Genomic DNA, 21,562 nt, shown 5'->3' on the forward strand with positions numbered 1-21,562 from the left:
AAACACAATTGTCTACGCTTTACTAAAACCTGTCTTTAACACAGGGATCGACCTAGAGCTCTCTCTGGGCAGCGTGTCAGATGTTTCCAGGAACGGACAGTAATGCCACCCACAACTTAGACCTCCATTTTCTCCATCGTGTAACGCCATCCGCCAGACAAAAACAGGCCTGTTAATTGCTACAAACTTGACAATTCTTAGGAAAGACACGGAGAATGACCATGAAAATCCTTGTTCTGCAGAGATTCACTGGTTATCTCCAGAGAAAGGCCCCACAAGAGATACTGAACACAGAAGAGATACCCGTTTTTATGTGACAGCGTCCTATGCTGAGGACTGGCCGGCAAGAGTGTACTAACACTTATGTTCCAAACCAAACAACGACAACAAAAAATCCACTTAATCTGTTCCTTCAAAGTGAACAGGGCAGTCTATTAATGAGTGAGAAAGGCATTGCTTTTCTAAAGAAAGTCATGCATATGGGGAAAGCATTTTGAAAATGCACGACTACATATGGGTCCAATATTGTGATTTTTAAAATTTACTTATCGGGGAGCTTGAGTGGCACAGTCAGTCAAGTGTCTGACTCTTTATTTTGGCTCAGGTCATGATCTCAGAAGTCCTGCGAAAGAGGCCGCGTCAGGCTCTATGCTGAGCGCAGAACCTGCTTGGGATTGTCTCTCTCCCTCTCTCTGCCTCTCCCCCACGAACATGCACTCACATTCTCTCTCTCTCTGTCTCTCAAAATAAGTAAACATAAAACAATAAAATTTATTTATCAAAAACAATGTGTTACCTGTAAAACATATATATATATATATATATATATACATATATATATGAATACATATATATATTTTTTTTTTAAATCAAGTAAACCCTATGCCCAATGTGGGGCTCAAACTCATGACCCCAATGTCAAGAGCTGCATGGTCTACCTAGTGAGCCAGCCAGGCACCCCATCACCTGTAAAACTTTTGTCTGCACGCTTGAAAAACTAAGAAACAGAATTTTAAAATCTGTTTTAAAAACCTAACTGAACTTTCTTAGTAGGTTTGGACCCGTTTGTTAAAAATACAAAACGCAGTACCTTTCAATGAAATACCAAACAACTAATTGACTTAAAATGTAAATTTGCTGACTGGATTTCAAAGGAAACCTTTGTATCGTGGTGAACGGACTGGAAAATGAGTCATAATTTAATAAAAATGCAACCAAGGATGCTCTTCCCCCATTTTAATCTACCTCTTTGACAAGTATCTCTTCCAGTTATGACAGCCAATACCTTTCACTAAAAAAGTATGATTTTAAAAATGTACTTGATCTTTATTTCGATCTTCGCGTATTCCTACGCTAGGGCATGTTTTATAGGGTATGTAATAAAACTGCATGTACACAACTGTTTTTAAAACATTGCATGTATTCAGAAAGCACGATAGGACGTTGTCTGGCGACCACTGGTTGGTCTATCAGCACAGAGGAAGTGTCCACATTCGGGAGCATCATCCTCGCAGGTAGAACGGGAAAGGAATAAACAACAGGACAGCAGCAATTTGGACCGTGGCGCTTCAGATGCCGGCAGACCACCCGTCTTGGGGAGTTCTGACCTGGGAGGCGGTGAAGACGGTGAAGGCAGCAGGTCTTTCTTTTAATTGTCAACTCGCACTTGGTATCATCTAGGGGAAGCTCCTGGGTTATTCTAATCGTCGGCCAATGCTTACTCGTCTTTCCTCGTGCTAACTGGTAACGCTGCTGGGGTCAGTCCACACGGCTCGGTCCACACTGCTCATGGATGTGTGGGTAAGCACACGTGCACCGTGCATGTATTCCCCGCCCCCCAACGATCAAGGTGGTGTGGGAGGGAGGGAACACACTGCCCGCGGGGTGTTCTACAGTAGCACTTACCTAGGCCGGAAGACAGAGAGCATTCCCCAGTCCCGATGGAAAAGTTTCCTTTTTATCTTATTTTTAACTGTAATGCCGGGGACCCTCTGACCAATGTCATGTTACTTGGAAAGATTGGGGAACCGTGATTCTGCGAGAGGGGTTGTAAAGATAGAATTGTCCTCGAAAGGCTCTTCCACCGAGTTCAAAAACGCTCCAGGGCTGGCACCAAGGTGCCCAAACGCAGGGGAGCGGGAAGAGCGAAAGGTCTCTGCCTCCCAGGTTTGGGGGGGGTGGGGGTGGGGGGGCGTCGGGGGTAGGGAGGTCACGGACGCCGGGAACAGGCTAAAGAGCTCCCGGCACCCAGGAAGAAGGGCCGCACAGATTTTTGGAAAATAAGATGAGGTCAGAGGTGGAGAGAGGGTGAGCAGCGGCGGTGGGAGCGCCCCGGGCGGGAGAAGGGGGAGGGGGCGGCGCGCGCCGACTCGGCGAGCCAGGGCCGGGGCCGGGCGGCCGGCGGGCCGGGCCGGGAAAAGCCGGGGATCCCGACGCGCCCGAGGCCGGCTAGGCCGCGAGGAGAGAGGGCGGCGCGCGAGGGGCGGCGGGGCGCGGGGGGAGGGGGAGGGGCCGGAGAGGGGGTGGAGCGCGGGGAGGGCCGGGAGGAGGGGAGCGGGGAGGACGGCCCGGAGGAGGGGAGAGCGGAGAGCGGGGGAGGGGAGCGGAGAGGCGGACCCGGAGGAGGGAGGGGGAGGGGCTGGGGGAGGGCCCGGAGGAGGGGAGGGAGGACGGGCGTGGAGGGGGGGGGGGCGGGGAAGGCCCAGAGGGGGGAGGGGAGCGGGGAGGAGAACCCGGAGCGGGGAGGGGTCGGGGGAGGGGCCTGCGGGCCGCGCCGCCGGAGCGGGGCCGAAGGGGGCGGCGCGGGCACGGACGGGCGGCCGGCCGGGCCTGCGCCCGAGGAGCGGCGCGCCGAGGGGGAAGGGCCCGGAAGGAGCCGCCGAGCCGCCTTCCGCGCGCGCCGGGCCGGGAGGCGAGGCCGCGGCGGGCGAGCGGGCGGCGCAGGGGCCGAGACGAGCCGGGGCCGGGCGGCTGCGGGCCGGCGCGGAGGAGGCCGCAGGCGGGCGGCCGCGGTTGATGGCGGCCGGCGGCCGGCGGCGGGCGCGGGCCGGCGGCGCGGAGAGGCCGGGGGTCCGGCGGGCGTGAGGCGGGGGCGCCGCGCTGCCGGGGAGGCGCTCGCTCGCGCGCTCGCCGTGCGCCAGCGGCCCATTGAGGAATTTCCAGACCTTTCACGGAAAGGCTGCTTTTTTTCCCCTTTTTCCAAGGACGTTGGTAAGCGCGGTCCCGGCGGCGGGCCGGACCTGAGCGGCCGCCGCGGCGCGCACGCCGCTGCACGGTGGCGGCGGCGGCGGCGGCGGGGCCCGGCCCGGCTGGGGTCCCTGTGGCCGCGGCCCGCGGCGCTGGCCGGCGGGGGGCCCGGGGGGCCCGCGCCCGCTCTCCGCGGTGAGCGCCGACATGCCGGGGGCGCGTTCTTCCTGCGGTCCGCGCCGGAGCCCGCAGCGCCAGCCGTGAAGAGATTTGCGGTCGGGTGTTTGTTTTCTGAGAAGGTCACAGTTTTTGCTCTTTTTCTTTCGGTTTTTTCCTTCTTCTTTTTCTTTTCCCTGCGGCGGGGGAGGGGACCGGGGGCCAAGAAGGGACAGCATGCTGGCTGGTGCGAGTAGAGTGGAGCCTCAGTTCCCGGGGTCCTGAGAGCCCAGCGCACGGCACCCGACCATCCGGCCGCGAGCGGGGAGGCCCTCCTCCCGCCTCTCTTAACCATCGCAGCCGATTCGGCCCCGATCCCGACGTCCACACTGCAGGACCGTGGCGGCGCGGACGCGCTGAGGAACCATGAGTGTAAGGTTGCCCCAGAGCATAGACAGGTAGGTTTACGGATGATGTGCTTTTCAACACTTTCTTAAGGAAAGGCTGGGAGGGTGGGTGTTGCATTTGGATAAAAGGTTGCAAAGCCCGGGTCGGGGTGGGAGCGACCGTCTCTGGGGACCTTCCGGACCTGTCTGTGTGTTTATGTTCTGTGTGTGTGTGTGTGTGTGTGTGTGTGTCCGCGTCCTGATTCCGTGTTTTTTTTAATCTACCAGCAATAGACAGCAGAGCTGGGAGAGTAGAAAGAGGGGCCGTGCTCCCATCAGCCTTTGACTTTTGCCTTGCTACAGGCTGATTTTGAGCCCCTAACACGCCAGTTTAGGGGGCGGGAGGCGACACGAGCCCGGTCACGTGAGTCCCCAGGGTGGATTGGGACTGGCTTTAGGTGTTGAGCTGCTGGGGGAAGGGCCCTGCAGGGGCGTGGGCCTCCGCCTGCTGGTTGCTACGGAATGGTGGGGCTTGGTGATGGGGTGGATTCCATTTCTAGAACGAGGAGGATGTTGCAGGCCTGACTGATGGGACAGAAACACCCTTTGCACCCATACAGGTCTGGATTTTTGCCAGTGGCTGATAATGGCCCGGCAAACGCACAGGGCACATTAGAATCTCTTGCTCTGCAGGCTTAGGGTTTAATTGGAGTCCTGCTTACGGGCGCACGTTCTAGGCTTGATCTTCTAAGCCGTTTTTAAAAAGCCTGGTTCTGCAGGATGGGCCTTTCCTCTGCTAGGAGTTGTGGGCTCTCAGGCCTAACCTGCAGAGGCGCTGGGGCTTGGAGTCTGAGCCCAGGACCCACCCCCCACCAGCCTCTGCTTCACTGGTTACCACCGCAGTTTACAACTTTGTGAGGCGTTTGCCTGCCGCCCCCCCCCCCCCCCAACGCTTTCTCCTTAAGAATCTTGACAGAGGGCTGCATTGTGGGTGCTGCACACATCCTAACTGGATGGAGATGGGTGGTTGCAGGACTGAGCACTGGCCTGGAGGCCGTGTGAGCGGAGCGGCAGGGAAGGGCAGGGAGTGGTGGTGTTTTCGGGCCAGTTAACCTTTGATTATCCATGCTAATAGTAATTTCTTTTTGGCTGTGGAACGCGGTCTGAGTATAATCTGTTCCTCCCAGACACTCCTCTGTGTGTCGTCCCCGAGTCCTGTTTAGATCAGTTCAGCATCAGATCAGCTCAGCAGTCCCCCAGCCCGGGACCTGACTTGGCAGCGGTGGGGGGAGAAGGCGGCCAGCCGCAAAGGACATAAGGCGTGTGCCCCTTCCCCTTGTTGTTGGCCTCTTGTAAAGGGAGGCCCGAGGTGCGTCGGGGCAGGGAGGTGACATGGTTGCCGCCTTCTCTGTTCCTCCTGCTGGAGTTTGGAAATTCGTGCACCTGCCTTTTGTGAGATTTGAATGGTGAGTGATTTCTTAGAAGTCGGGGATGTGAGCAGGTGGCAACCCAGGCTTAGGGGGGCAAAGAAAGAGGCCATGACGGTTCCCGGGCTAACGCGAGATGCCCCTCCGGGAGCCTGTGTATCCTCGTAGTCTTGTCGGGATTCATACAGCGCAGGACATCTTCCTAAGAGCTTTCGTAGGACATATCTCATCTGGGCCCACAGCGTTTCTGAGGGGCAGACAAATTGGATGTGATTCCGTTTTACAGAGGGGGTCGCTGAGGCTCGGGAAGGATACGTGGCTTGCCCAGTGCCATCTTGCTGGACCAGTGGCAGAGTCTGAGCTCCGATGCAGGTTGTCAGGCCCAGGCTCTTCTGCTTGCCACACGCTAACAGGGTTTATGACTTGGTCCTGTGGAATGTGGTGTTAGTCTCTCCTTTTGACAAGTAGGTGAAGATGCCTTTCAGTGTTCCCTTTGCACTTTTTTTTAAGGGTCATTTATTTGTTTTTAATTTATTTTTGAGAGTGGGGGACGGGCAGACAGTCGAGAGCGAGAGAGAGAGAAAGAATCCCAAGCAGAGCCCAACATGGGGCTCGATCCCACAAACTGTGAGATCAGGACCTGAGCCGAAATTAAGAGTCGGATGCTTAACCGACTGAGCCACCCAGGCGCCCTTCCCTTTACACTTTTTAACAGTCTTGGGGCCAACACTAGCTTCTGTAGTAAAGCACTGTTTTCTCCTGGGGGATAATGTACCTTTGCAGGCTGAGAGCATTCCTCGCCTCTGCCTCCACCTCAGCTCTCTTCCCCGTTAGGTATCTCCCGTCGTATCCGATCTCACCCCCGAGGCTGCGGGCTCATTCTGCTGGGCCTTTGACATCTCAGGTTCAAGACTCTGGATTTTAAATAATTCATGATTTTACTCCGCACTGGAGAGATTGAGCAGAAGGAATGCTCCAGATTGTGGCGTCAGGGTTTCTCTTATAGTTTGTCCACGTGCCGTGTGGGGTCTAGCATGAGACGCCAGACGAGTGTTTCAGAAAATTGAAGGACGCGGCTCCTGCCCACAAAGAGTGTGCAGTCTATTTGGGGAGCGAGGGAAGGGTCCCGAAGACCAGGGAACGGGAACGGCAACACTAGGCTGTAAGCCGCGCACAGGCAAGGACTGTGTCTGCTTTGCTCAGCGGTAAGCTGTGCGCACTGAGCCTTCGATAACTGTGTGACAGGTGACTGTGGGAAGGAGTGAGCGCGGCAGCAAGCAGAAAGTCTTCCATTTCAGATTGTCTCAGCGCTCTGGTGTTGGTTTCCCCGGTAGTCAAAGCGGGGTCAGAGAAGGCCTCCTAGGTGGCGTGTATTTCCCAGGGGATAAACCACGTGACACAGGACCACGTTTGTGGAAAAGAACCCCCTCTAGGGGACTGACACCCGCGTCCACTGGAACGAGGGGTATTTGTGACTGATCTTTGTCTCTCCGTATTAATCGGTTGTGACTGACATGGGCCCCAGCGGCTGCTTGAGCCCCTGTCGGTTTTGCCCGTCGACCCCTCGTCTTCTCCAGAGATCCTGAAGGTGTGTTCGGTGCTGCAGGCGGAGGTGAGGACGCTGAATTCGTCTTATGGGAACGGTAATGAGTTCTGCTGAACGATCTAGATCCTTCTGCCTCGTCTCCAGTGACACACGTTTCCACGCCGGCCGGGTGGGTTAGGCGGCTGCGTCCGCACGGCAGCTTTCCTCCGTGCAGAGGAAGATAGCTCCTGTGAGGCCAGGACAGACGGCGAAGTAGGAGAGTTAAGCCAAGAGGCCCTGGTTTGAGCCCTGGCATGCCCCTTAACTCCGTGACCTTGGGCAGGTCACAGACCTTCTCTGATTTCCTCGTAGGCGAAACGAGCGTTCGCTTATGTGCAAGGCCTTCTGGTTCATAAACATTTTCACGCTGTGTGTCATTTGAGGATTATAACGTTTAGTGCGTCTGTCTCGTGGGGCTGTTGAGAGGAGCAAATAAGATAATATATTTCAGATTGCTTTCTAAGCTGTAAAACTGTAAATTCTAGGCGGTGAACTCCTGAGTTTGATTTAGCGTCACACGGTACTTTCTGAACTAGCCCAAAACAGATTTTGAGTAACTGAAGGATCCTTGCGTCGTTTCGAAGCATTTGACCAGAGTGAACAGGCTTTTTGTGCAGAAGTACGTGGTCGGGAGGGAGAAGTACTTCTGTGGTCTGTGCTGGGTGATAGACCTGAAGAATATGAGAAGAGGAAGCTTCTCAGGAGTTTTGATGAGTGGGAGGGACCGTAGCTACCTTGGCTCCCTTAGATTTGGGGTGGAAAGAATTTGTTTCGCGATCTCCGGCCATTCCCAATTCAGAGTAAATCCAGACCCAGCAACCGCCCTTATCAGAGATCTGAGGCTGAATGTAACCTTTCTCTGTCGGTAGCCTTTCTTCTAGAAGAGACTCTATCTTGGGGGGGGGGGGGGGGGCACAGGAAGGAAGGACGGTAGAGAGCCTTGCGCTTTGGGGAAGGTCTGCAGAGAAGAGACGCTGGGTGCCCAGACAGGGCTTATGTGGAAAGGAAGGGGGTGGTTCTGGGAACTCTTCCCACCTTGGCTGCAGGTTCTTACCGAGCCCCAGGTCCTAGAAATCCCCATTCAGCTGAGTTTAGATGGTCGGCCTCCCTCCCATTCAGAGCTACAAGTAATAAGCCCCCTGAAATGCTGAGTCTCCTCCAGGACATACTCTTGCCCCGTCTGGGGTGAGATGAGAGGTAGCAACGGATTTGGAGATGAAACGTTTGGTGGTTAATCACCACTATGGCCAGAGCACGCTGAGTTCAACTCCAGATTCATTCACTTCAAAAGCATTTTTGAAAGAGCGGCTTTTTTTTTTTTTAATTTTTTTTAATCTTTATTTATTTTTGAGACAGAGACAGAGCATGAATGGGGGAGGGTCACAGAGAGGGAGACACAGAATCTGAAACAGGCCCCAGGCTCCGAGCTGTCAGCACAGAGCCCGATGTGGGGCTCGAACTCACGGACCGTGAGATCGTGACCTGAGCCGAAGTCAGATGCTTACCCGACTGAGCCACCCAGGCGCCCCGAAAGAGCGCCTTTTGATTAACAAATTTATTTAGGGCTTTGTTTTGTTTTGTTTTGTTTGTTGTTGTTGTTGTTTTTGGTCGGGCTACTGTCAGAGTCCTTGCCACCCATTTAAGAGAATAAATAAAAAATATGAAAAGTTAAGTGACAGTATGATTTCATCAAAAATAAAAAGATCTTATGAAGGGTAATGGCTCATTCCCAAATTAGTATAGAGACAGAGTCCTGGAAACTCATAACCCTCACGGAGTGGAGTTTGGGAGCCCGGGCCAGCACCCCGCACCGCCGCTCTGAAGGTCTGGGTGGGATCCTATGGGAGGGAAGGGCTTCTGTGCGTGTGTCGTCCCAGGCAACGCCACAGGAGTTGTTTTAATCTATGTTGACGGAGTCCACTTCGTGTCTTCATAGTGGCACTTACCGCCTTTCGGTCTCCACTTTAGTGGCGTGTTAATCTTGGTTTGTTATTTCATTTTATTTTATTTATTAAAAAAAACTGTTTTTGTTTTATTTTACATTTGGGAGAGACAGAGCGAGCAGGGGAGGGGCAGAGAGATGGAGACAGAATCCGAAGCAGGCTCCAGACTCCGCGCTGTCAGCACAGAGCCCGATGCAGGGCTCGAACTCATGAACCGCGAGATTATGACCTGAGCCGAAGTCGGGCACTCAACTGACTGAGCCACCCAGGCGGCCCATTGGCATGTTATTTTAAAGCGGTTTATCGCGTGGCCTGAAGAGCCTCTTCGGGGACCCCCCCGGGGTCCGTGCGTGCTTTCCCTTCTCAGCCCCTGAGTGGCCCATGGCAGGACCCGCACACAGCCCGGCTCTGGCCTCCAGGGTCACTCCTGCGCCCCGTGGGGGTCAGCAGCGCTCACGAAGCTACAGGTCCTGTCTCAGAAGAAAAAAGGAATTGTTCCTTCACTCAGTCACGCTGGGTCCCTCCCGAATGGATCTTTAGGGCTCTGAGTGACAGGGGAGCACATCAGCCCGCAGCCTCTTGGGCTCGGTCCCTCTGAGAACATCATGCGTGTGTCCTTTCCAGAACCAGGACTTTTCCCCCGGGGATCTTGGTCTGGCCTTCCGGGAAACGGTGAAAGTGAAAGTTTGCAAAGACCCGGGAGCAGAGCTGGTGCTGCAGGGGTGGAGGAGAGGGGAAGTGCGCTGAGGGGCCCGGAGCAGGGGCTGCAAGGTGCTCTCACTCCTGGAAGGACACCCGGAGCTGTGGCAGGAACGTCACACGCGTCCTAAGGCTTAAGGGGTCACCTTGCCCTTTCCTGTTGGCTCCAGAATGGACACCTCTGGGGCTAGTTTGCAGCAGGTGGAGTGTCTCTCCCATACTGGCTGGTCCCTCGAGGAAGGTGGCTCCACATGGCTAGCACACTTAGGGTCTCAGACTTGCCTCTGCTCCAGTTTAAGCCCATTTCATTGTCTTTTCATCCTGACTTCAGCGTAGGCCCTAAAATCACGAGTATTCTTTTATCTCTGTTTGACTCCAGGGTTTTTGTCCTCATTCTAAAGAACAGCAAGCTAAGATATGAACGCACAAGGAAGGAGCTTTGAAAAGTCAGGGGAAGTGATTTCAGAGTCTTGATTTCCAGCATTTTCTCCGCCAGTATTTGAAGCCACCATAAGGTGGTCTGTCGGGGTCTGTCGTCACCGGTCGTGGCCTGGCCTCAGGTGCTAGGGGGGACCGGGTGACTCCAGCAGCCTCCCAGGTGATGCCTTGTGACCTGTAGTCCGCTTGCTGGACGGCAAATATCTATCAAACAGCCGCACACCTAGCTCAGTCCTTGGTGTCCTGGCAGGTAACGTCAGGAGGGAACGTTAGCGAAACAACACGTAACCACGAAAGGATAGTAGTGATTGCGCAAGTCTGTGTGTGTCGAGAGGTGCGTTCGGAGGAGAGGAGAGAGCGGGTGCTGAGAAAGGCAGCCGGGAGAGGGCAGGGGGAACTTAGGGAGAGGGGAGGGGCCACGGCAGACACGCAGACAGCACCACCAGAGGTTCTAGGTGGGACCAGCATGGGGCGCGCCGGGGTGGTAAGATGGTATGTGTTTGCAGAGCAGGGAGAAAGTAGGTTGTCGAGGTGGGCAGGATGGGGGGATAAAGGCGTTCGGACTCGATGCGGGAGGGAGAAGGGAGCCAGTGAGGTTTGTGTGTTACGTGGCAGAGAGAATGCGGACTGCGGACGCTGACAGGCAGATCGGAAGAGAGCCTGGGGCCCGCAGGCCGGCAGGGAGGCTGTGCGGCCGTCCTGGCAAAAGATAACGTGGAACAGAGAAGAGAGGCAGGACCCGAATGACACCGTGGAAGGGAAATCTGCAGGGTCTGTTACGGCTGAATCCCATTTGATTTCCAAGGTGTCGAGACAGGTTGGCTGCGAGGAGAGTCAGGCTGTCGCTGGAGAGAATGGGACCGTCCGTAAGTCTGTCCCCTATCGGCTCCCAGTAGTTCGCTGACTGTGGCCGCAGCCAGCGATCACTTCCCTTGCCGACACGGCCCTTGGGTTGGGCCTCCTGACCACATAGTTGTAGTTCTTCGTGGCAGCCTCTTGAAGGGAGCGGGAAGGGAGTCGGGTCTGGGAGATCCCTCGGGAAACTGGTCCTGGTCTGAGGAGGCGGGCACGTGTGTGACGGGGATGAACTCACACTGCGCCCCCACGCGGCAGACCGGGCCCCAGGGCCGGCGGGGGGTGGCATCTCTGCGGGAGAGGTGCTGGGACCAGAGTTACAGAGTCCAGGATTTGGGGCGAGAAGGTCTTTGTGGGAGCCCCCACTCAACCACCACCCGGCCGTGCGAATTCTGTGTCGTCAAGGTGGCTGGTGGGACCAGGACCAGACCGGCCTGGGCTCTACTCAGCTGTCACGGAACACCCGGGTCTGGGGGCTCCGGCCTGTGCTCGCCCTAAACTAGGGACTGACAGACATTGCTCCGGGGACACCGAACAAACACGGGACGGTACTTAAGAACCCAGTGCGCAGGATCTCGTCCTAAAGGCATCCTTTGCCAGACACCCACAGTGCCTTTCCTTCCCTGCCCAGACCCCCCAGCTGGGGCTCCGTGGCTCCTTCCTTCAGCTCGGCCCACCTCTTCTTACTGTGCCCCCCACCCGCTTCCTGGGCCCACACGCCCCTCCGCGCCTGTACTCGGGCCTGCTCTTCCCCCCACGACTTCAGGGAGGCCGTTTCTGGTGAATGCCACCGCGCTTGTACGTCTCTGTCATTCAGTGTCCCTTCTGTACACACGTACAGCAGTTGGACTCTTACTCTTTGTGTAAAATCATTCACGTAGGGGTCCTAGCAGAACGCCGCACCCCTGGCGCCCTGTGGTCAGCAGGTGCCGGTGTGCTTCTGTCCTTCCCATGCTCTGTGTCGGTGACAGTGTCTCTTCCTGTCTCTTCGTTCCTGTGGGTTGATGTCTCGTGCCCAGCTGGCTCTCTCCATACGGCATGCACACCTGCCTGCTGTTAACTGACTTCACCTGCAACTCCTCCTGGACATTTCCCATCCCCACCGGGCGTGGCCACGGAGTTTTCGAGGAAGCAGCTCTCTACACAGTGCTGCCGGGAACGGAGACCAAGAATTCAGTGCTCGGTCTTGGGCACTTGGCGTTTCTTCTAGGGACAGAGCAGCCTTGTTGGGGCTGCTTCTCAGAGGCCGGGGGATTTCCCCACTGGCGGCCTGGCTTCCGGGCTGCCTCTCCCCGAGGGGGTCTGACGGCACCGGGCCCACCCTGCTATTGTCCTGCCCGCCCCAGGCCCCAGGCCGGCCCCATTCAGTTCCCAGAGCAGACCCACGGAGAAAGGCCGCTGTTGTCTGGGGGAGACTGGGGGAGACGGTGGAGAGAGTGCAGTCAGCAGCCCTGTCAATGGACCTTGTGTGGGGCCAGAGACGCACGCCCTTCCTGCTCAGGACCCTGGGGACGGGGGCAGAAACCACCGCGTGCCAGTGTCTTCGCAGGGACAGGGCTGAGGTTCGGGAGGGTCCGTGCTGGCACTCAGGTTAAGAGGTCTGGTCCACTTCTCGAACCTTCAGGGCTTCAGCGGGAGTGAGCTGCACACACCGCTCTCCGCTGGGCGGAGAGACAGAAGGTAGCGGGCAGTGTGTGATCCCACCGCGAGCTCTCTTCGGTGACACCGGCTGACGCACGCGGGAGGGACACCGAGGAAGGTTTCCTGGAGGGAGGGACCTTGAGGCCTAAAACAGAGCCAGGCTAGCGGGGGCAGAAAGGGCGAGGTGTGTTGGGGAGGGGGGGGGGGGTGGCCACGGGACAACGAATAGGTGAGTCTGGACGACGGCAAGGAGCCGGGGCCCGTGTCTGGGTTCAGGGGGTGACGTGAATGGGACGTGCCGTTAGGAAAACTGGGGTTCCTGTGGCGTCGGTGGAGCAGTGACAGAGCCGAGAGGTGATCAGGCAGGGAGCTGTCACCGAGGGTGGAGAAGGACGGTGGGACACTGAGCAGCGGCTGCGTGGGGGAGGACGGTGCCCCATCCTCGGTGCGGGTGGGGGTCCCCCTCGAACGGGAGCGCCGGAGGGACAGCGTGCTGCAGGGAAGGAGGAGCAGGGCGCACCCCTCGCGGGCAGGGGCTGGGGCCCGGCGGGCCGCCCGCACCCAGGGGAAGCGGGAGCGGGTCCCACAGAAGAGGCTGCAAGGGAGCAGCGGAGAGGCAGCGGTGGAGTGTCGAACGCTCCCACGGGCTGAAGGCGGAAGGGATAGAGAAACGTCTGGACATAGAGCATTTTCTTGGCCTCTGGGCCTGGAGGGCAGGTGGGAGCCAGTGTGCAGTGGGTTGAAGAGAGAAGAGAGGGTGAGGAGACGGTGACAGTCTGGTCCATTCTCGTACGAGGTCTGCTCAGGAGGAAGGGGAGGTCCTTGACGGAAGGACTTTGAGTTCAGTTTCTCAAGGCAGGACTAGGCTGCCTGCAGCGGAGGTTGCAGTTGTAGGCATCCGACAGAATCATCTAGAACCTCTAGAGATGTGTGTTAGCATACCCACGGCAGGGCCTCCCCCGCCCCCCCCCCCGGGAGTCACCTCCCCTCCCTCACCCAGGGAGGCGGTTTCTGACTCCCTGAGCTCGGATTGGGATCTGGTCTGAACATTTGCACCTTCCCCAACTTCCCGGGCGAGGCCCCTGCAGGTGACTCCTGTGCGGGTCGGGGCGGGGCCCACGCCTGGAGAACCACCGAGGACGCCTGCGGCCCTGCTTAGGTCTTCTGGTGCACGCAAAACAGAGCTTTGTATGCATGCTTCTCTCTGCTGGGAATTTTCTCAGTAGCTCGGGAACATCCGGGGGGGCAAGGGCTGGTCACTCTGTAACCTTGCTGCCTAACCTGGTGCCACTTAGATGCCCAACACGGGATTTCTGGGCCCTCATCTGTGAAACCTCGTTTAGCCTTTTTCTGCCTACCTCTGGTGTAGGTGCCAGTAAACCCGGTCTACTAAAGATCTCCAGGGGTTTATATAATTTCATAGTGAACTAAAGCCAAAAAGAAGGTCAGAAAAGAATTGTATAGAAATTTCAAGGTTTATAGTAAATGCCAAAATTGAATATCCATAATTTCAGCAATTCAGTTTTGTATTGAAAGAATACATTTTCTAACGTGGTTGACTGACTGATCCCCGGCTCTGAATTTTCCAGTGGGCAAGATCCTTGACGTGCCGTTGATTCCCCTTAGAATGTTGGCAGAGCTGTTAAAACGTGGGTCCTGCCCCCAGAGAGCTTCCGTCTCTGGAGCCCACTTCTGTGGAGTGGCGGTTCTGCCCTGTCAGCCCACACTGCCCTCCACTGGCGGTGTCTTTGCAGGGTGGGGGTACCGTGCTGTTCTGGGGCCCCTGTCGCTTCCCTTGAAATTGGGCTGAGGGACTGCACAGCTGGGGTTTCCAAGAGTCCCCTGACCCTTAGTCTCTCCTTGGTTTCATTTTCCTTTTTTCTCTCTGAATCAGTGGGTTGTTTCTTTCAACTTCTAGAAAACCCGCTACGTTCTCCAGACCAGTGGCCACAGAAGTCTGAGGTGTAGGTATAGGTCGTGGACCATGATCAGTGCGGGCCAAAGCCAGGCAGCTTCTGCAGGATTCCTAACCCCACTACCGGCCCTGGGATCATCTGATTATGCAGCAGGATCCCAGAGGAAATCCAGGTTCTCCTAGCAGGGCCCGGCGTGGGCCTGACGGCTTTGCTGCTTTAGCGTTGGTCTTTCACTAGTTCTGAACTTGAGGCCTGACAGGTGGAGAAAGGACTTGGGTGCAACGTGGGGGCAGAGACCGCTCCCCTGTCAAGATCTTGCCGCACATTTGTTGGTCTGGGATGTGGGAATTTTGTATGGATTCAACACACGTATCAAATACATATTCAATGTTAGGCAGTGTTTTAGGCACAGGGGATACACTGGGACTTAGATTGCACCGGGGAAAACAGACAAGTGAGTATATAACTTGCTTTCGTTGTTGTCTGTGATCCAAACATAAGTGAGTTTAGTAAAAGCTGGGTTCATAACTGCCACGGGAGAGGCAGGACGGGGATGTGTCAGGGTGAAAAGAAAGATCCGAATCGAGAGGGCGGTCAGTGTTTGATGCAGGGGAGGACGTGGTTGGTGGGGAGAGGAGGGCAGGTATAGGAGCCGGGAGAGAGCACTGATGGCCTCCTTTGTACTTTGCAGTATAACGTATCGTTGGTGGAGCGGTTTTGTCTCTTGTCCTGTTGAGGTAGTTGGGCCAGTATTTGCGTTCACGTGTCGCAGACGTGGAAATGGGCCCAGAGAGGCTGTGGTGACTTACCTGGGTGTGGACACTGGTGAGTGACAGAGCCGGGACTAGAGCCTGGCATGGCACGGTTCCACTCTCCTTGGCCCGGCGGGGCCTGGTGGGCATGCGCGTCCTGGGAGGGAGCCAGGCCTCAGGCGTGCCCGGCAGGAAGAGATTGGGCACCAGGAATCAAGCCTCCTCCAGGAAGACCTCCTTGCCCCTGGCCCACTCGGGATCTGAGGGCTTGCATTCACTGGCTGGTTGATGACCCGGAGAGGGTGGCACTTGAGCAGGGGCTGGGTGGGCTGGGGGTGCCGGGAAGAACCAAGTGTCCCCAGCAGTCACTCCGAGCCCTTCCGCCACGCGGCGTGTGGCACCTTGGAGCTCCTCAGGGGCTCGTCTGTGTTCTCTGTGGTGGCCGGGACCGTGTCGCAGGTGGGTGCTCAGTGAAGTTTTACTAAAGGAATGGATACAATTTTTGAAGATTTTAAGTTACCTCTACCCCTAACACGGGGCTCACACAACCCCAAGATCAAGATGCACGTGTTCTAGCAACTGAGCCGACTGGGGGCCCCTACCATTTTTTCATTGACGGCTTTATAGAGGGTAATACACATACCTAAAATTCACCACTTTAGAGCGTACAAGCCAGTGCGTACAAGTTAGTGTATTCAGGGTTGTGCAGCCATCCCCACTTGCTAATTTTGGAAAATTTTCATCACGCCAAAAAGAACCCTTGTGCCCATAGCGGCCGCTCCCCGTTGCCCCTCCCCCCAGGCCCAGGCAACCATTCATCTACTTTCTGTTTCTGTAGATTCGTTTATTCTGGACATTTCCTGTAAAGAGAATCCTACAATATGTGGCCTTTTATGCCCGGCTTCTTTCACTTAGCACGGTATTCTCAAGGCTCGTCCGTGTCGTGGCATGTCAGTGCCTCGTTCCTGTCTGTGGTCGAACGCCGTCCCTTCGCACGGGGAGCCCACCAAGGTCATCCACTCCTCGGTGCGCAGGCACCGGTGTGTTTCCACTTCCCGCTAACTGGCCGCCGCGGACGTTGACGCGTCGTGTCTGTGGGGGCGCGTGTTCTCGTTTGTTTCGGGCCCGTACCTGGCGGGGGACGTGGGGGGATTGCCAGATCATGTGGCAACTGTGTGCTTAGCGTTTTTAAGGGACCGCCAAACCGTTTTCCAAAACGGCTGCACCACTTTACATTCCCGCCAGCAAACCGTGAGTCTGGTTTCTCTTCACCTTCACCGACACTTGCTACTGTCTGTGTTACAGCCATCCTCGTGGGTGGGAAGTGGTTTCTCGTGATTTTCGTTTGTTCCCTTAATGAAAACTCACGGTGACCATCTTTCACGTGCTTATTGGCCATTTACATATCTTCTTTAGAGAAACGTCCATTCAGATCCCTTGCCCATTTTTTGTTTGGATTATTTGTCTTTTTATTGTTGAGAAACGGATACAGTTTCGAACTAAATGACCTAACCTCGGGGGCCTTAGTTTCATCAGTGATCCAGTGGGAGAGTCTCATGTGGTGTCTGAGACCCAGGTCCCCACCTTCTCCGTAACAGTCACCTTGCCGGGCCGGGACTCTGAGCTCCGTTTTCCTCCTGCGGTCTCGCCTCTGTCGCTTTGGTTATTTACCCCAGAGACTGAGTTGCTTGGGAGCGCTGTGAGCCGAATTCCTTTGGAGAAGTGTGTGTGTGTGTGTGTGTGTGTGTGTGTGTGTGTGTGTGTGTGTGTGTTTTCTAGGACAACGGTTTGAGGAATGGTGCTGAACGGGTAGGGAGCACAGAGGAGCAGAGGGCAAGAAGACAGCTAGAGCACGTAGGGAAAAGAATCTCCCAAAGTGGCAACTGTGACGTTCTCTTTCCTTGGACTGACAAGAGTGCTGGCGGGCACGCAGCTGACCTCTGTCTGCCAGGAGCCCACTGGCGGCCTGCGCTGCCCCCGTGTCATCAGGGCCGCTCGCCGAGAGTCTGCTTCGTGTCACTTCCTGTCTCAGTGAGCCGTGTGACGGTGCCGTTGCGAGCACCAGGATGCAAAGCGGACAGAGGCTGAGCGCCCACTTAATAACCAGCCCCACGGCCCCGAGTGTGCAGTGCTGTCCCCGTGCTCCTGCCGCGCACTTCAGCCTCACCGTGGGCGTGTGAGGAGGGCCTGGGGCGGATGAGGGAGGGTGACCTGCTTTCCCTTCCCTCCTCTCCCTCCTTGGACCTGGCGGCCCTAGGACGCACTGTTGTGACAGCTTCTCCCCACGTTGGAATCGTCCCCCTTCTGGTACAGCTCAGCCCCTCCATCTTCCCATGAATGGGGGACCTTCCGTCCCTGGTGCTATTTAACAGGGGCCCCGCTCGCTCATCCGTGTGGCTGCCCAGTCTGTCACCGTCATCGCGTGCGGAGCCTTTTATACGAAAGCTACAGGACCGGAGAAGGAATGGGCTCGGGCAAGAAGATGACCGGCTCATGGGCCCGGAATCCACGCTTCAGGAAGGCGAGCAGGAAAGGGGGTGAGGAGGGAAGGAGGAGGTGGCCACCGGCAGCCTGAATTCGACTGGAATCCGGATTCTTTTCCCTCCGCCAGACTTACGCCGCATCTCGTTTTGGCCAGCATCCTCTCCGCCAGCTTCCACTCCTGGCTGTGCTGCGTGCTCGCGTCTCCACCAGATGCCTTGAAGAAGCTCATGGGGACGGGTGGTCGCCGACCTCGCCTTTCCTTAACGGCTGATGATGTTGGGCATCTCCTCCTGCGCCTGGTGGTCGTTTGCATACCTTCTTTGGAGAAGTGTCTGCTGTTGAAGCAGCCTTGCCTTCCTCGGACAAATCCCGCTTGGTCGTGACGTATCCTCGTCTTCCCGTGTTGGTGGATTTGGTTCACTAGTAGTCTGATGAATTTTCGTGCATGTAGTTTTATTTAATCATTACAACGACGCTCTGAGAATTAGGGTCCTCGTGAAGAAGCCAAGACAAGTAGGCAGCTTGCCTGTGACCAAATGGCGTCAGAACTGGACCAGGAACACTCGACTTCCGAATTTAGTATGATTTTCTTTCCAGTGCTCCACTTTGCCCCTCTTTACAAAAAAAAGTTTTTTAATGTTTATTTTTGAGAGAGAGAGAGAGAGAGAGAGAGAGACACAAAGTGCAAGCAGGGGAGGGGCAGAGAGAGGGGGAGACACAGAATCCAAAGCAAGCTCCAGGCTCCGAGCTGTCAGCACAGAGCCGACGCGGGCCTTGAACCCATGAACTGTGAGATCATGACCTGAGCCGAAGTCAGACGCTTAACTGACTGAGCCACCCAGTGCCCCTTTCCCTCTTTCTAGTGTAGGTAAGCAACAGTAGGTTTCATTTATGTGGGCTGTTGTCCTTTTTTAAAGCCTCATCACTGTTGCTTAGAGTGTAAATTCCCAGAGGGTGGTCTCACTAATGCTCTTGTCACATGGCCACACAGGACTTAACATCGGATGCATTTGGGATGGCGATGAAATTTATATCCTTGATGGTTACTGATTTGGTTGGAAATGTGTCCTTGTCTCTTTGTGGAATCTGGAACATTTCCGAATAAGGACATACGTGTGATTCTCCTTTCTTTTTTCGGTACCCAGAGTTTGCCGTGCCCAAATACATACTCACTAAAGACCGAGGGGTGGGAGGGGTGCGTCTCTGTAGTGCCCACCTGAAAGTTACCCCTTAGACGTCCCTTACGTACCCTGCTGGCCGCGTGTTCGTTGGGTGTCGTCTCCTGCCTGGACTGTGTGCCCCATCACACCTGCCTCTCTACCTCCTTTCCGCACGGTGACTGGTTCATCAAAGACTGGAATCATTGAGAACTTGCTGATGGAATCTCCTCATTGTATCTTTTGCTTTTCCTACCTCTCTGATGTGAGCATAGGCAGACTGCAATCCATTTCACGTTGGGGTACACACATTTAGAGACCCAGGAAAGCTCTGGGGCAGCTCAGGAGAGTGAGTAGGGGGTGCGCGGGCAGACATCTACCTGTGAGCGTGTGACCCTGGCACGCACATCTGAACGCTCTCGAACTGTCATTGTCTGCAGGTCACCCAGCGGCCTTGTGTGTGTGCCAGCATCGCTCTCTGTGACACCTCAGCTCCTGCTCTGGTGTCAAATGGGAGAGGGGTGGTGACAGTTCGTTTCAGTATTAGTCAAAGCCTGACATCCCTGAGAATACATCTTCTGCGAAACAAAACCATGTATTAAGTTACAGAGGCAGATGAAATTGTTTTTTGGACGAGCTGTTTTTGCTGATTATTTGTGCTGCCCCTCCGATAACGTGGGTGTTTGGGACTTGCTGGCCTGTGCATTAATTGATTAGGTAATCATTTGTACGCACAAGTAGATAGAGTGCAAGAGTATGCCCCTGTTGTGATTTTCCCTGTTTTAAATCCAGAGGCCATCGCCTCGTTTTGTGATCTAGCGACACTGTGGCCTGGACGGTGAGCAGGGTGCCTTGGGGCAGGCTTGTGTTACCAGGAAAAGGCGCCTGCCTGCGTCTCTATAATTGAGAAGCACAATGTTGCGTTTCTGTGTGGGCCCAGAATACTTTTTTCCCTTAATGCTGGGGTTTTTTTTTTTTCCTTTCAGTAGCTTTATTAAGGTATATTTGATGGACCATCAAAACGCACACACTTAAATAGAGTATACACCTTGATGCTTTTTGGCGTATGCGTGTGCCTCTGACGCTGTCACCACAATCAGAATAATGAACATACTCATCACCCCCAAATGCCCTTTGCATCTCTCTCTCCTCCCCAACCCCGGGGCAACTTGCCTTGGGGATTTCCTTCTTTCATGGTAGATTAGTTCCCATCTTCTCTAATTCTGTCCAAATGGAATCATACACTGTGACCACTTTTCTTGTCTGACCTCTTTCCCTCGGCGCAGTCATCTGAGGCTAACCCGTGTTCTACAGGTCGGCGGTGTGTTCCTTTTTATTGCTGAGTAGTAGTATGGGTCACTTGTGTGTCCGCTCCCCCGTTGACGAACAGTTACAAATAAAGCTGCCGGGAACATTTGTGCGTAAGACTTTGTGCAGACCTCGGCTCCCGTTTTTCTCGCACTGACCCTGGTGTCGTGTGCTAGGTGTGTGTTAACGTCACGAGATGTGGCCATACCATTTTCCAGAGTGCTTTTACAGTGTTGTATTCCCACTAGCGGTGTGTGAAAGTTCCAGCTCCCATGCCCTCCAGCCAGCACGTGGTGCGGTCAGTCTTTTCCACCGTAACCGTGTGGGTGTGTGCGCAGCGATGTCTTACTGTGGTTTTAATCAGCGCATCCCTGATGACCAACGGTGCCGAGCAATGTCGATGTCCCTGTGTGCCACACATGAGTCTTCCTGGATGAAGGGCTTGTTCAGGTGTTTTGTCCCTTTCTTAATTAGATATAATTGCTTACGATTAGTTAAGTTATTGAGTTGTAGGTGTTCTTTGTGTATTCTAGAGTTTCTCTGTCACATGTTTTTGTTAACTGTTTTCTTCCAGTCTGCGACTAGCTTGTCCATTTTTATAACTCTTTCTTTTAAAGCTTGTTTTAAATTTGCATACAGTATGGTGCGCCTGGGTGGCTCAGTTGAATGAGTGTCCAATTCTTGATTTTGGCTCAGGTCATGATCCCAGGGTCGTGGGATCAAGCCCTACGTTGGGCTCCACACTGAGTGGGGAGCCTGCTTGGGATTCTCTCTCTCTCCCTCTGCCCCTTCCCCCCTGCTTACTTGCTCACTCTTTCTCTCTCTCTCTCTAAAATAAACTTTAAAAAATAAAATAAAAACTAAATTTGCATACAGTAGAATACAGTATATTTAGAAGGGCAAAGTTCTTAATTTTTTTGACGTTTTATTTTTTGAGAGAGCACAAGTGGGGGAGGGGCAGGAGGGAGAGGGGAAGACAGAGGATCCGAAGGGAGTTCCGTGCTGACAACAGAGAAACCGATGTGGGGACTGAACTCATGAACCACAAGATCATGACTGGAGCTAAAGTCGGATGCTCAGGACGCTCAACCGGCTGGGCCACCCAGGCACCCCTAAAAGTTCTTGATTTTGATGAAACACAACCTGTCAGTTTTTCCTTGTGTAGCTTGTGCACTTTTTATTTAGAAAATACTTGAGGGGTGCCTGGGTGGCTCAGTCAGTTGAGCCACCTCATTTTGGCTCAGCTCGTGCATGACCTCACGGTTCATGAGTTCAAGCCCTGCATCGGGCTCTCTGCTGTCAGCGCAGTGCCTGCTTTGGATCCTCCGGCCTTCTCTCTCTCTCTCTCTGCCCCTCCCCTACTCGTGCGCTCTCTCTCTCTCTCTCTCTCTCTCTCTCTCTCTCTCAAAAATAAATAGGTAAAAACTTAAAAACAGAAGTTGGTTCTAGCTCTTATGTTTAGAGCTATGATTTATTTGTAGTGACTTTTTGTGTGAGATTGGGGCAAGGTTATTTATTTATGTATTTGGCACATGGGCGCCCAGTTCTAGCACCATCTGCCAGAACACGTATCCTCTCCCTGCTGAGTTTCACTGGCATCTTTGCTGCGGATCAGTTGATCGTACGTGT

At 54.9% G+C, this 21,562-nt stretch overlaps 1 protein-coding gene and 1 long non-coding RNA gene across 11 annotated transcripts in view; one reads left to right on the forward strand and one right to left on the reverse strand.

The window, feature by feature from the left end:
• Nucleotides 1-1,400: 1,400 nt before the first annotated feature.
• LOC131496626 (uncharacterized) lies at nt 1,401-2,482 on the reverse strand. Its single transcript, XR_009254575.1, has 2 exons — nt 1,906-2,482; nt 1,401-1,607 (listed from the first exon to the last, which is right to left on the reverse strand). It is a non-coding gene; the product is annotated as an uncharacterized LOC131496626 (long non-coding RNA).
• Nucleotides 2,483-3,369: 887 nt separating this feature from the next.
• ARHGEF11 (Rho guanine nucleotide exchange factor 11) overlaps nt 3,370-21,562 on the forward strand; it is an 88,244-nt gene continuing 70,051 nt past the window's right edge. For 4 of the 10 annotated variants that reach the window (XM_058701680.1, XM_058701681.1, XM_058701684.1 and 1 more), the window contains exon 1: nt 3,379-3,800. In XM_058701680.1, coding sequence (XP_058557663.1) covers nt 3,769-3,800 — 32 coding nt within the window. In that variant the 5' untranslated portion in view covers nt 3,379-3,768. Of the gene's footprint in view, nt 3,801-21,562 lie in introns of all 10 variants that reach the window. The other 6 variants (XM_058701678.1, XM_058701683.1, XM_058701679.1 and 3 more) reach the window with 4 other exon arrangements.

The sequence above is a fragment of the Neofelis nebulosa genome, chromosome 15 (assembly GCF_028018385.1).
Source record: "Neofelis nebulosa isolate mNeoNeb1 chromosome 15, mNeoNeb1.pri, whole genome shotgun sequence".
NCBI lineage: Eukaryota > Metazoa > Chordata > Mammalia > Carnivora > Felidae > Neofelis > Neofelis nebulosa.